Below are 15833 nucleotides of genomic sequence, written 5' to 3' on the forward strand. Positions count from 1 at the left end.
ATTCTAAGTGCAGCGGCAACACATTTACATTCTAACAGAGGACCTCATTGCCGAGGGCACCTGTTGCATCTGCCTAGCCTGTTGGATAGGACCATGGGACACATTTCCAGGGCCCACCCTGTTGCACATAGCAGACAAAAGCTGACTCTGCAGGCTAGGACCTTACTGTGACCCCTAGAAGCTATTCCTGCTGTGAGCTAAGGGCTTTGAACAGCGGTGTGTCAGTGGTGCTGGCTCAGTGGTGCTGGCTCAGTGGTGCTGGCTCAGCGGTGCTGGCTCAGTGGTGCTGGCTCAGCGGTGCTGACTCAGTGGTGCTGGCTCAGCGGTGCTGACTCAGTGGTGCTGGCTCAGTGGTGCTGGCTCAGCGGTGCTGGCTCAGTGGTGCTGACTCAGTGGTGCTGGCTCAAGGGTATGTCATGCACTAATATCTTCATGGAGGGGTTAAGATGAAAGGTGTGTTAGCGTGTGTGTGTGAGCATGTGTGTGAGCGTGAATGAGTGCGCAGCCGTGTGTGTGTGTGTGTGTGTGTGTGTGTGTGTGTGTGTGTGTGTGTGTGTGTGTGTGTGTGTGTGTGTGTGTGTGTGAGATCAGAAATGTGCTGATAGTACTCCAGCCTTGTCCCCAAGCCCCCCCAGACAGCTGCTTCTCTGAGCTGTATATACAGCACCAGTCAAAAGTCTGGACACACCTACTCATTCCAGGGTTTTTCTTTATTTTTACTATTTTATACATTGTAGAATAATAGTGAAGACATCAAAACTATTAAATAACACCTTGTCACAACACAACTGATTGGCTCAAACAAATGAAAAAAGAAAAGATATTCCACAAGTTAACTTTTAACAAGGCCTACCTGTTAATTGACGTGCGTTCCAGGTGACGACCTCATGAAGCTGGTTGAGAGAATGCCAAGAGTGTGCAAAGCTGTCATCAAGGCATAGGGTGGCTACTTTAAAGAATATCAATTATAAAATATATTTTGATTTGTGTTACACTTTTTTGGTTACAACATGATTCCATATGTGTTATTTCATTGTTTTGATGTCTTCACTGTTATTATACAATGTAGAAAATAGTAAAAATAAAGAAAAACCATGAGTAGGTGTGTCCAAACATTTGACTGGTTCTGTACGTTTTACAGCACGAGCCCTAGTCACATTGCAGTGTGGGTTATTAGATAGGATAACATAACACGTATCCAAAGTGAAGGGGAAAATAGTTAATTTCCCTTATGACCCCCAGTCATGCATTTTTAATGGTTACTGACAAGGATTTTTAACACGTTTGTGTGTGTTGGGAGAGGGGGGGGAAGGTGCGTGCCTGCCTGCCTGCATGTTTTTATTCATGTGTGTGTGTGTGTGTGTGTGTGTGTGTGTGTGTGTGTGTGTGCGTGTGTGTGTGTGTGTGTGTGTGTGTGTGTGTGTGTGTGTTTCTCCCTAGAAGATGAGCCTGTACCACGTCTCACTTGTCAAGTAATAAGATTCATCTAGGTGTTTGACACTTGATGAGTTCATGGATATGGATTCATACTTCCTCCCCTAACTATGTTGAGGGTTCATGTACTGTCCTTCAAATCAGGGATGAGTTTCAAATGGCACCCTATTCTCTATATATTGCACTAGGTTTGACCAGGGCCCATAAGGCTCCCATATGGCTCTGGTCTAAAGTAGTGCACTATATAAGGAATAGGGTGCCATTTTGGACACAGCACATGTCTCCTCTGGGTCTGCATTTAGGTGTTTCAAGTAGATGTATTTACCTGCTGTTTGGACATTTGCACACTCAATCACTATGTTTACCTGTGGATGGACCATTCACCCACTTCTAGACTATTCCCTACTGCTAGTGTAATGAATGAGCCAATGCAGTCCACAATCCCCACGTCAACCATGCGTAGATTTCATCGCTATTGTATGTGACCAGATTCGTGTTCAATAGGGCACGCTGTAGCAAAACGTTTTCAACAGAGGACAAAAATGTGTTCAAAATGGCAGCTATGCTGGTTATTCAATGTGTCTCAATCCATTTATTTATAACACATTTGGTCTTATGGTTACATATGGACCTTTTCTCTTCAGAACAATGAAGGAACCACTCACTCTCACTGTGAACTTGACACACTTTCAGTGTTTACTTAATCCATACTGTATACACCGTTGAGCCTATTAACCATTGTTCAGTTTCTGGATAGGGTACAGACAGTTTATTGAGGCAGATCAAATCAAATCAAATGTATTTATATAGCCCTTCTTACATCAGCTGATCATATCAAAGTGCTGTACAAAAACCCAGCCTATCAAAGTGCTGTACAAAAACCCAGCCTAAAACCCCAAACAGCAAGCAATGCAGGTGTAGAAGCACAGTGGCTAGGAAAAATTCCCTAGAAAGGCCAAAACCCAGGAAGAAACCTAGAGAGGAACCAGGCCATGAGGGGTGGCCAGTCCTCTTCTGGCTGTGCCGGGTGGAGATTATAAGAGAACATGGCCAAAATGTTCAAATGTTCATTAATGACAAGCATGGTCAAATAATAGTAATTGTGAACAGGTCAGTGAACAGTGAACAGGTCAGGGTTCCATAGCCGCAGGCAGATTAGTTGAAACTGAAGCAGCAGCACAGCCAGGTGGACTGGGGACAACAAGGAGTCATCATGCCAGGTAGTCCTGAGGCATGGTCCTAGGGCTCAGGTCCTCCGAGAGAGAGAGAGAAAGAGAGAATTAGAGAGAGCATACTTAAATTCACACTGGACACCGGATAAGACAGGAGAAATACTCCAGATATAACAGACTGACCCTAGCCCCCCGACACATAAACTACTGCAGCATAAATACTGGAGGCTGAGACAGGAAGGGTCAGGAGACACTGTGGCCCTGTCCGATGATACCCCCGGACAGGGCCAAACAGGCAGGCTATAACCCCACCCACTTTGCTAAAGCACAGCCCCCACACCACTAGAGGGATTTCTTCCACCAGCAACTTACCATCCTGAGACAAGGCCGAGTATAGCCCACAAAGATCTCCGCCACGGCAGAACCCAAGGGGGGGCGCCAACCCAGACAGGAAGACCACGTCAGTGACTCAACCTATTCAAGTGACGCACCCCTCCTAGGGACGGCGTGAAGAGCACCAGTAAGCCAGTGACTCAGCCCCTGTAATAGGGTTAGAGGCAGAGAATCCCAGTGGAGAGAGGGGAACCGGCCAGGCAGTTAAATATTGTTCAGTTTCTGTATAGGGTACAGACAGTTTATTGAGCCAGTTAACTAGTGTTCTGTTTCTCTATAGGGTACAGACAGTTTATTGAGCCAGTTAACTAGTGTTCTGTTTCTCTATAGGGTACAGACAGTTTATTGAGCCAGTTAACTAGCGTTCTGTTTCTGTATAGGGTACAGACAGTTTATTGAGCCAGTGTTCTGTTTCTGTATAGGGTACAGGTAGTTTATTTGTATCTCATTAACACAATCAAAACAAAGCATTATGATAGAATGGAGTCTTGCTGTTACTAATTTCTCCCTCTACTATCCCTGCATACTATCTCACCCCTGTCCTTGTTACTCAACCACTGACAACCATGAATATATCCTCTACTCTCTCTACATCTATATCTACTCTAATGCACAGTTAATGGGGAGTCAAAACACATATACTCAGGGTGAACATGACTATTTTATAGACCGCTGAATTTATTAGCCTGCATGGCGAGATATGTTTTGCATAAAGTGATAGTCAGCAGTACTGTTACTGCCTGACTCAACTGCTCTGTTAATGTGTCGTCATGTGGTATCTACTGCAAGGTGATTGGCGAATCAAAGTAAGTCAAGATTATTTATGCAGTGAGGCGGAACATTCACAGCTTTGCAGATAGAAATGTAACATAGAGGTATTTGACAGACATGTATTTCTATTGGATCGTTCTGCACCTTCAGGGTCTTATTTATTAGTGCACAGTGAAGCAAACTGTTTTGCAACAGAAAAACAAAAAAGTTTCTTACTGAACAGTTCAGTATTTCCCTCCCTGTTTCAGTCCATTGTCTTTTGTTTGGTGCCAATTTAATATGATCCTGAAAACAGCAGTTCAGAGATATCAATGTGATTGGATAAGTAAAACCATTTGATCATCGGATTCGATGAGTTACAGGAAGTAAATTAATTTGAATGATTTTGAATGGTGCTTTCATTGTTTCCTCAGGATAAAGGAATGGGTGGAGCAGATGCAGCAGGAGCTGGTCACACTGACGGACACAGCCAGCGGAGTGCAGAATCTCATACAGGTGGGACACACAGGAACACATTGTAAACATAGGAACACAGACGTGCACAAATGTACATATACCACACCACCACACTCCTCTCAAACGCACAGGAAGCTTGCAACCCCATAGTCAAACATCCACAACTCTGGATTTCAACAATCAATATACACACGCGCGCACACACATGCGCACACATAACTCCTGACCTCTCCTGTTTGATGTGTGTCACATCCAATACAATGATGGTTGTCACAACAGATCTGGACTTTACAAAGTGCCATCTCATTAGTGATATGTGGGACATCTGCTTACAGTATTCTGCTAGGGGAATGTCCACACTCAAGGACTATCAGTGTCAACTCCAAACACCACATCCCTATCCCATCCCTAACAAGCTTACATGAAATGGACAGTTAGGAGGAGCTGTTACTCTGGCTACATCCCAAATGGCACCCTATTCCCTATGTAGGGGGCTCTGGTCATAAGTAGTGCACTATATGGGGAATAGGGTGCCTTTTGGGACACAACCCTTGTGTTGATTGCTATAACCCTATGACACCTCTCCTCCTCTTGCCTAGCCAGGCCTGATATAGAGCCTCTGTAATTATGTCTAGTTTAAATGTCACATGCACAAGTACAGTGAAAATGTCTTTCTTGCAAACCTATAGCCCAACAATGCATTAATCAATAACAATGTATAACCAGAAAACAAAAAAAGAAGAAATAATTAAGAAATATGAAATGCACAATAATCATCACAGTAATTGTCAATGTACTTCAGATTCCTTTTGGATTACATTTTTCAGACATACACACAATGCATGACGTCCCAGGGACAACACACAGGCATGATTTCCCTTGAGCAACACAGTATTCTCAGGAAAATACCCATAACAGACACCATATCAGGGCTGCCTCTTGCCCTGCTTGTCATCACAGACATTTAGAAGAAAAAAAACAGCAGACATCTTTACCATGATGGTGTTATACCACGTTTGGAGCTCATTTCCTGTCGCAGGCATCATTTGATGCTCATGGGGTGAAGGAAAATAGCTAGACTTTATGACCTAATCTTGACCCAATAGCATATATATATAGATAGAGAGTGGGATAATATCAATGGTCGACTGTACATTCCTTTGTCCTGTTGCAGTAGAATAAATGTAGGTTTCCTTCATTGAGACCTCTGGCAGCATGGCTGCTTTGTTTACTACACAGGGAAGGGGATTGTATTTGCTTGTAAGCAGAAAGAGCATGTGGAGAATAACCATCAGGATCATTACTCATGGACAAGCAGAAACACATAGCACAGCCCCACAGAGGTTAGCTAAGTAAACACACACTTCGATACACCGACTTAGACACACACACGCACACACACACACGCGCGTGCCTGCACACACATTCACACACTACAGGCCTGTGGTTTTAATGTTGGACCTAGAAAGCCCCTCCGGCTGCTAAATAATTGGCTGTTTGGCATTTCTGATTTTTTATTGTTTAATTCCTCTTGCTGAAACATATTCCATATTCAGGAAATGGCGTTTGCCGTTGTGCTCCATTGTGGCATAATGTTGCTTGATTTACACTGGCATTGTACACACAGCGGTGACATCATGATTTGACACATCTGACACATTTACATACATTTGGATTATTGTGTTCATTGTCCCTGCAAATAAACATAATCAAGTACATTTTTTTGTGACTATCCTCATAGGTACAATTCTCAGATACACCATGTCAATATTTGATCAAAGTATCACTCTCTCCTGATTGGTCCAGTGTCACTTTTGACCCTTGTTTCTCTCTCTTGATTGCTTCACTGTCACCTTTGACCCTCTATCTCCTGATTGGTGCAGATCTTCCAGAGCCACAGGAAGTACTTCAGTGTGGGGTCCAACGATGCCAGCCAGCTGGTGGCTAATGCAGCGGGGAACATCGAGAATCTCCTGGCCAACCGTTCTCGTGCTCTCAAGGTGAGTACCAGTTCATAGCAGTCACACACACACACACACACACACACACACACACACAGATGCAGACAAAGTCACACGCACCTTAATACCAAGAAAGAAGGGTATGAAACTCATCTCCTGGAGGGCTGCAGTGTCTGCAGGTTTTTGTTTCTCACTCGCACTTGATTCATCGCATCATTGCACAGATTGGCTTCATTTCACAGATTGGATAAATTGGTCCCTTTCAAAATGAAAGACTGACCAACAGCAGTAGCCCATAATTGAGTACATTCTCAGTATGTTTGGAAATCCTTATAGCTCTGAGACTTCAATAGACCGTGTTAGAAAAGGCAAATTGATGATATTGGAAATGATGACCAAGAATGCGAGCTATTTGTTGTTGAATTAGGTTAGTGATAGGCTTAGGGCGAAAGGGGGGCAAATCCCATTTGTGGTTAACAAATATCATACTGCCATCTTTTCCTTCATGACTAGACAATGTCAGACTCAAAGTTCTCCTCGCTGTGTCCTGATGCCCTCTGTATAATACCTATCCCATCCACATAACTTTCTCCTACCACCACCTGAGTAAAGTCAATTAAAGTCCCCAGGCATTGTTTGTCTCGATCAATCAGGATCGATCTGGCTTGGGCCAGAATTCAATTAAGTCTGTGGGTTGTCATGGTAGCAGGTGTTAATTACCCTGTCAGTCATCAGCCCCTTTGTTTTTCTCACATCACAATAATTGCAGTCAGGTTTTAACGAGATAGTTGTTTTCTTTGTTTCGCATTGTGATAAAAATACAATGCTGACACACACTGTTAGACACACACACACACTGCTGATAGATTAGGTAATGGGGTAAATAGATGGAGATAGATAGAGATGTAATGCAACATTTGTTCTGAGCTCTGATAAACACCATCTGTCAGGTTTCACCTGCACGCGTCACAGAGGGTGTTCAGTTCTGAATGTTTAACTCTTCACTGGACGTGTGGATTGAGGGAGGGAAGGAGATAGATAGAGAGACCTGACTGTAGATAGATAGAGAGACCTGACTGTAGATAGAGAGAGAGACCTGACTGAAGATCGATATGTAGACCTGACTGTTTAAGAGATATACACTGTAGACTTGCCAATAGTTAGACTACATTAAGGGGGATTTAGGATGCCTGGTCCACAGTGTGAGCTGACCGTGGGAGAAAGTGAGGGCGTTGAGCGTGTGTGATAATTACTCACAGAAAGAGAGGGATGACCGAGTGTGTTTGTGTGTACATGCACGTGTCTGTATCCATCTGTGAGTGTGTGCACCTGCATGAGTTGACAGTAGTGTTCCAGACCATTCTATCATCCATTAGGCCCCTTAGTGAGACAACAGCACCAGGCCCTATTACACTATTCAACCAGGACCACTCTCCTCTCACAACACCAGGCCCAATTACACTATTCAACCAGGACCACTCTCCTCTCACAACACCAGGCTCCTATTACACTATTCAACCAGGACCACTCTCCTCTCACAACACCAGGCTCCTATTACACTATTCAACCAGGACCACTCTCCTCTCACAACACCAGGCTCCTATTACACTATTCAACCAGGACTACTCTCCTCTCACAACACCAGGCTCCTATTACACTATTCAACCAGGACCACTCTCCTCTCACAACACCAGGCTCCTATTACACTATTCAACCAGGACCACTCTCCTCTCACAACACCAGGCTCCTATTACACTATTCAACCAGGACCACTCTCCTCTCACAACACCAGGCTCCTATTACACTATTCAACCAGGACCACACTCCTCTCACAACACCAGGCTCCTATTACACTATTCAACCAGGACTACTCCTCTCACAACACCAGGCTCCTATTACACTATTCAACCAGGACCACTCTCCTCTCACAACACCAGGCTCCTATTACACTATTCAACCAGGACCACTCTCCTCTCACAACACCAGGCTCCTATTACACTATTCAACCAGGACCACTCTCCTCTCACAACACCAGGCTCCTATTACACTATTCAACCAGGACTACTCCTCTCACAACACCAGGCTCCTATTACACTATTCAACCAGGACCACTCTCCTCTCACAACACCAGGCTCCTATTACACTATTCAACCAGGACTACTCCTCTCACAACACCAGGCTCCTATTACACTATTCAACCAGGACCACTCTCCTCTCATAACACCAGGCTCCTATTACACTATTCAACCAGGACCACTTTCCTCTCACAACACCAGGCTCCTATTACACTATTCAACCAGGACCACTCTCCTCTCACAACACCAGGCTCCTATTACACTATTCAACCAGGACCACTCTCCTCTCACAACACCAGGCTCCTATTACACTATTCAACCAGGACCACTCTCCTCTCACAACACCAGGCTCCTATTACACTATTCAACCAGGACTACTCCTCTCACAACACCAGGCTCCTATTACACTATTCAACCAGGACTACTCCTCTCACAACACCAGGCTCCTATTACACTATTCAACCAGGACCACTCTCCTCTCACAACACCAGGCTCCTATTACACTATTCAACCAGGACCACTCTCCTCTCACAACACCAGGCTCCTATTACACTATTCAACCAGGACTACTCCTCTCACAACACCAGGCTCCTATTACACTATTCAACCAGGACTACTCCTCTCACAACACCAGGCTCCTATTACACTATTCAACCAGGACCACTCTCCTCTCACAACACCAGGCTCCTATTACACTATTCAACCAGGACTACTCTCCTCTCACAACACCAGGCTCCTATTACACTATTCAACCAGGACCACTCTCCTCTCACAACACCAGGCTCCTATTACACTATTCAACCAGGACCACTCTCCTCTCACAACACCAGGCTCCTATTACACTATTCAACCAGGACCACTCTCCTCTCACAACACCAGGCTCCTATTACACTATTCAACCAGGACCACTCTCCTCTCACAACACCAGGCTCCTATTACACTATTCAACCAGGACCACTCTCCTCTCACAACACCAGGCTCCTATTACACTATTCAACCAGGACTACTCCTCTCACAACACCAGGCTCCTATTACACTATTCAACCAGGACCACTCTCCTCTCACAACACCAGGCTCCTATTACACTATTCAACCAGGACTACTCCTCTCACAACACCAGGCTCCTATTACACTATTCAACCAGGACCACTCTCCTCTCATAACACCAGGCTCCTATTACACTATTCAACCAGGACCACTTTCCTCTCACAACACCAGGCTCCTATTACACTATTCAACCAGGACCACTCTCCTCTCACAACACCAGGCTCCTATTACACTATTCAACCAGGACCACTCTCCTCTCACAACACCAGGCTCCTATTACACTATTCAACCAGGACCACTCTCCTCTCACAACACCAGGCTCCTATTACACTATTCAACCAGGACTACTCCTCTCACAACACCAGGCTCCTATTACACTATTCAACCAGGACTACTCCTCTCACAACACCAGGCTCCTATTACACTATTCAACCAGGACCACTCTCCTCTCACAACACCAGGCTCCTATTACACTATTCAACCAGGACCACTCTCCTCTCACAACACCAGGCTCCTATTACACTATTCAACCAGGACTACTCCTCTCACAACACCAGGCTCCTATTACACTATTCAACCAGGACTACTCCTCTCACAACACCAGGCTCCTATTACACTATTCAACCAGGACCACTCTCCTCTCACAACACCAGGCTCCTATTACACTATTCAACCAGGACTACTCTCCTCTCACAACACCAGGCTCCTATTACACTATTCAACCAGGACCACTCTCCTCTCACAACACCAGGCTCCTATTACACTATTCAACCAGGACCACTCTCCTCTCACAACACCAGGCTCCTATTACACTATTCAACCAGGACCACTCTCCTCTCACAACACCAGGCTCCTATTACACTATTCAACCAGGACCACTCTCCTCTCACAACACCAGGCTCCTATTACACTATTCAACCAGGACTACTCCTCTCACAACACCAGGCTCCTATTACACTATTCAACCAGGACCACTCTCCTCTCACAACACCAGGCTCCTATTACACAATTCAACCAGGACCACTCTCCTCTCACAACACCAGGCTCCTATTACACTATTCAACCAGGACCACTCTCCTCTCACAACACCAGGCTCCTATTACACTATTCAACCAGGACCACTTTCCTCTCACAACACCAGGTTCCTATTACACTATTCAACCAGGACCACTCTCCTCTCACAACACCAGGCTCCTATTACACAATTCAACCAGGACCACTCTCCTCTCACAACACCAGGCTCCTATTACACTATTCAACCAGGACTACTCTCCTCTCACAACACCAGGCTCCTATTCAACAGCTCTCTCTCTCTAGCTCTCTCTCTAGCTCTCTCACTATAACAGTCTCTCTCCCTTCTCTACCTTCAAATACTCCAATATGAGCACGCTAGCTCTCTCAAGCTTCAATCCAAGAGCAGAAAGACTAGTAACAAAGACTTCCATCAACACAATGGCCTGCTACACACTATACCACAGAACATAGGAAAGAAAACAGGATGTCCTTGTTACTTGTCAAGAAGAAACGGAAAGTGAATTCATTTCAGCTGTTATTCTGTATCATCTAATGCATTTAGGTTTGTTTCTTTTGAGAGGTCATGTTTTGCAATGCTGCCATGGCAACAATGCTAGCTTGTCATATTAGATGTAATAGTGTGCAATGTGGCAAGTTACAACTTAATTAATTTAAAACAATGTCCTCTGATAACCAAATTTCCGGAAAAATGTAGATTCTATTCTCATCACTTAACTTATTCAGAAAGGTGCAACTTTTGAGTGTTCAGATAGAAATGCACCATGTAGAAAAGACATTGTACTTTGCCATGTAGAATCATAAATATTGTCACCTCTACTCATTATATTTCTATCGGCAACTTTCTCGAAGGAAGACCCCACTGAATTATCCTCTTAGTCCGATATGCACAGTAGTACATTTCTTCTGTCACACTTGGCTGCAGGTAGCCTAACAGTTAGAGCGTTGGGACAGTAACCGCAAGGTTGCTTGTTCACATCCCCGAGCCGGCAAGGTGGAAAAATCTGCTGTTCTGCCCTTGAGCAAGGACTGCTCCACGGGCACTGATGACGTCGATTAAGTTAGCCCCCACACCTGTTTCAAAGGGGTTGGGTTAAATGTGGAAGGCACATTTCAGTTGATTGCATTCAGTTGTGCAACTGACTAGGTACCCACTAGCCCAAAAGATCAACCTGTTCTGTACATCTTTGCACCCCCGATGTATTCTGTTCCTTTCCCAGATGTCTGAGAAACTGATAGAGGCATTTCCCTTTTGTTACTATGGTAGCCGTCTCTGGTGGCTAGGCGCGAGGGGCGAATGTGATTGTCGAGCCGGCACAATTCAATTAAAATGTTGGCTGCTGTCATTAACTTAATAAGCAGCCATTTGGGGTTAGGAGCAGGTTGATGTGATGCCTGTCTGTTCTTTCAGTCTGATTCAGTGGCAACTCTTGATGCTCAAATCAAATCAAATTTTATTTGTCACATACACATGGTTAGCAGATGTTAATGCGAGTGTGGCAAAATGCTTGTGCTTCTAGTTCCGACAATGCAGTAATAACCAACGAGTAATCTAACCTAACAATTTCACAACAGCTACCTTATACACACAAGTGTAAAGGGATGAAGAATATGTACATAAAGATATATGAATGAGTGATGGTACAGAATGGCATAGGCAAGATGCAGTAGATGGTATAGAGTACAGTATATACATATGAGATGAGTAATGTAGGGTATGTAAACATATAAAAGTGGCATTGTTTAAAGTGGCTAGTGATACATGTATTACATCAAGATGGCAAGATGCAGTAGATGGTATAGAGTAGAGTATATACATATGAGATGAGTAATGTAGGGTATGTAAACATTATATTAAGTGGCATTGTGATACATTTTTTACATCTATTTTTCCAATATTAAAGTGGCTGGAGTTGAGTCAGTATGTTGAAAGCAGCCACTCAATGTCAGCCACATTTGATTGTGAGGAATTCTAAGTCAGGTGAACAGAAGGACTTGAATTCCTGTATGTTGTTATGATCACACCACGTCTCGTTAACCATAAGGCATACCCCCCGCCCCTCTTCTTACCAGAAAGATGCTTGTTTCTGTCGGCGCGATGCGTGGAGAAACCAGCTGGCTGTACCGACTTCGATAACGTGTCTCGAGTGAGCCATGTTTCCGTGAAGCAAAGAACATTACATTCTCTTATGTCTCTTTGGAGTGCTACCCTTGCTCGGATTTCATCAACCTTGTTGTCATGAGACTGGACATTGGCGAGTAGTATGCTCGGGAGCGGTGTGCGATGTGCTCGTCTCTGCAGCCTGACCAGAAGACCGCTTCGTCTGCCCCTTTTACGGCGTCGTTGTTTTGGTTCGCCGGCTGGGATCCGATCCATTGTCCTGGGTGGTGGGCAAAACACAGGATCCGCTTCAGGAAAGTCGTTTTCCTGGTCTGTTGTGGTGTGATACAGAGGATGGTGGAGATAACAGGGTCTGTTGTGCTGCGATACAGAGGATGGTGGAGGTAGGGGGGATGGTGGAGGTAGGGAGGATGGTGGAGGTAGACAGGGTGGTGGCGATAACAGGGTCTGTTGTGGTGTGATACAGAGAATGGTGGAGATAACAGGGTCTGTTGTGGTGTGATACAGAGGATGGTGGAGATAACAGGGTCTGTTGTGCTGCGATACAGAGGATGGTGGAGGTAGGGGGGATGGTGGAGGTAGGGAGGATGGTGGAGGTAGACAGGGTGGTGGCGATAACAGGGTCTGTTGTGGTGTGATACAGAGGATGGTGGAGGTAAGGAGGATGGTGGAGGTAAGGAGGATGGTGGAGATAACAGGTTCAGTTGTGGTGCGATACAGAGGATGGTGGAGGTAACAGGGTCTGTTGTGGTGTGATACAGAGGATGGTGGAGGTAGAGAGGATTGTGGAGGTAACAGGGTCTGTTGTGGTGTGATACAAAGGATGGTGAAGGTAGAGAAGATGTGGAGATAACAGGGTCTGTTGTGGTGCGATACAGAGGATGGTGAAGGTAGAGAGGATGGTGGAGGTAGAGAGGATGGTGGAGGTAGAGAGGATGGTGGATATGACAGGAGAGTGGAGGTTGAGAGGATGGTGGAGATGACATGAGAGTGAAGGTAGAGAGGATGGTGGAGGTAGAGAGGATGGTGGAGATGACAGGAGGGTGAAGGTTGAGAGGATGGTGGAGATGACAGGAGAGTGGAGGTTGAGAGGGGGGTGGGGATGACAGGGTCTGTTGTGGTGTGATACAGAGGATGGTGGAGGTAGAGAGGATGGTGAATGTAGAGAGGATGTGGAGATAACAGGGTCTGTTGTGGTGTGATACAGAGGATGGTGAAAGTAGTGAGGATGTGGAGATAACAGGGTCTGTTGTGGTGTGATACAGAGGATGGTGAAGGTAGAGAGGATGTGGAGATAACAGGGTCTGTTGTGGTGTGATACAAAGGATGGTGAATGTAGAGAGGATGTGGAGATAACAGGGTCTGTTGTGGTGTGATACAAAGGATGGTGAATGTAGAGAGGATGTGGAGATAACAGGGCATGTTGTGGTGTGATACAGAGGATGGTGAAGGTAGAGAGGATGTGGAGATAACAGGGTCTGTTGTGGTGTGATACAGAGGATGGTGAAGGTAGAGAGGATGTGGAGATAACAGGGTCTGTTGTGATGTGATACAGACGATGGTCAAGATGGAGAGGTTGGCAATAGACAGGGTTTCCTTCCTGTAGTAAGGGGTAAGTGAAGATGGAGCAACTGTTTTAGAAACACACACACACATGCACACCCAAATGCACACGCATACACACTCACACTTTTAAAAAAACATACTACGACACTTTTAGACACACACACACACACACACACACACACACGTCCTGCTTCCCCTACTCTCACAGAGGGAGACTGAGATGAGATCACTGATCCTTAATTAGGGCTATATAATGAGGAGGACAGGGTGTGGTGGAGAGAGGCTGGATATTCTCACTTCCTCTCTTTCCATCTCTCCTTCTCTGCTGTCTCCCTTTTTCAGTTTCCGCTTCTTTCCTTTTTTGCGTTCTCTCTCTCTCACTCTCTCTAGCTCTCTCTTTCTGGTCTGCTTGTTTGGCAGACATTGGCAGGGTATCTGATGGTGTGCCAGATGCCGCTGTGACTGTGCAGGCACCCTGAGGGCATGAGCACCAGCTGTACGTGTGCAGGCTCACCTCATGGCTCTTTGCCTCTTTCTGTCTTCCTCCTCACTTTCTCTCGCTCCCTGTCATGCCCACATTCTTTCCCATAATGCAGGGCCTTCTTTTTCTCATTCCTGCATCCCCCCCTTCCCTGTCTCTATCTCTCTCTGGTCGTGTCTACACCTCTGACTTCTGCTGTCAGAATACGAAGATCACATTGAAAAGGCGGGTCTAGACGCACTAAAGTGGCTATGTGGTGTAGAGGTCGACCGATTAATCGGAATGGCCGATTAATTAGGGCAGAACTCAAGTTTTCAAAACAATCGGTAATTGGCATTTTTGGACACCGATTATGGCCGATTACATTGCACTCCACGAGGAGACTGCGTGGCAGGCTGACTACCTGTTATCGAGTGCAGCAAGGAGCCAAGGTAAGGTGCTAGCTAGAATTAAACTTATCTTAGAAAAAACAATCAATCTCAACATAATCACTAGTTAACTATACATGGTTGATGATATTACTAGTTTATCTAGCTTGTCCTGTGTTGCATATAATCGACGCTGTGTTAATTTATCATTGAATCACAGCCTACTTTGCCAAACGGGTGATTTAACAAGCGAATTCGCGAAAAAAGCACCTTCGTTGCACCAATGTGTACCTAACCATAAACATCAATGCCTTTCTTAAAATCAATACACAAGCATATATTTTTAAACCTGTATATTTAGTTAATATTGCCTGCTAACATGAATTTAGTTTAACTAGGGAAATTGTGTCTCTTCTCTTGCGTTCTGTGCAACAGAGTCAGGGTATATGCAGCAGTTTGGGCCGCCTGGCTCGTTTCGAACAGTGTGAAGACCATTTAATTTGCCAGAATTGTACATAATATGACATAACATTGATGGTTGTGCAATGTAACAGCAATATTTAGACTGATGGATGCCACCCATTAGATAAAATACAGAACGGTTCCGTATTTCACAAAAATAATAAACATTATGTTTTCGAAAGTATAGTTTAGTTTAGTATAGATAGTTTCCGGAATTGACCATATTAATGACCTACGGCTCTTATTTCTGTGTGATATTATATTACAATTAAGTCAATGATTTGATAGAGCAGTCTGACTGAGCGGTGGTAGGCAGCAGCAGGCTCATAATCATTCATTCAAACAGTACTTTCCTGCATTTGCCAGCAGCTCTTCGCTGTGCTTCAAGCATTGCGCTGTTTATGACTTCAAGCCTATCAACTCCCGAGATGAGGTCTGGCAATACCAAAGTACCTATTAGAACATCCAATAGTCAAAGGTATATGAAATATAA

At 44.8% G+C, this 15833-nt stretch overlaps 1 protein-coding gene across 4 annotated transcripts in view; it reads left to right on the plus strand.

Moving 5' to 3' along the window:
* Positions 1-15833, plus strand: part of LOC110499865 (voltage-dependent calcium channel subunit alpha-2/delta-1) — a 158324-nt gene that overhangs the window by 19147 nt on the left and 123344 nt on the right. For all 4 annotated transcript variants that reach the window (XM_036957129.1, XM_036957130.1, XM_036957131.1 and 1 more), the window contains exons 2-3: positions 4184-4265; positions 6110-6226. In XM_036957129.1, coding sequence (XP_036813024.1) covers positions 4184-4265; positions 6110-6226 — 199 coding nt within the window. The remainder of the gene's footprint in view (positions 1-4183; positions 4266-6109; positions 6227-15833) is intronic.

The sequence above is a fragment of the Oncorhynchus mykiss genome, chromosome 21 (assembly GCF_013265735.2).
Source record: "Oncorhynchus mykiss isolate Arlee chromosome 21, USDA_OmykA_1.1, whole genome shotgun sequence".
Classification (NCBI taxonomy): Eukaryota; Metazoa; Chordata; class Actinopteri; order Salmoniformes; family Salmonidae; genus Oncorhynchus; species Oncorhynchus mykiss.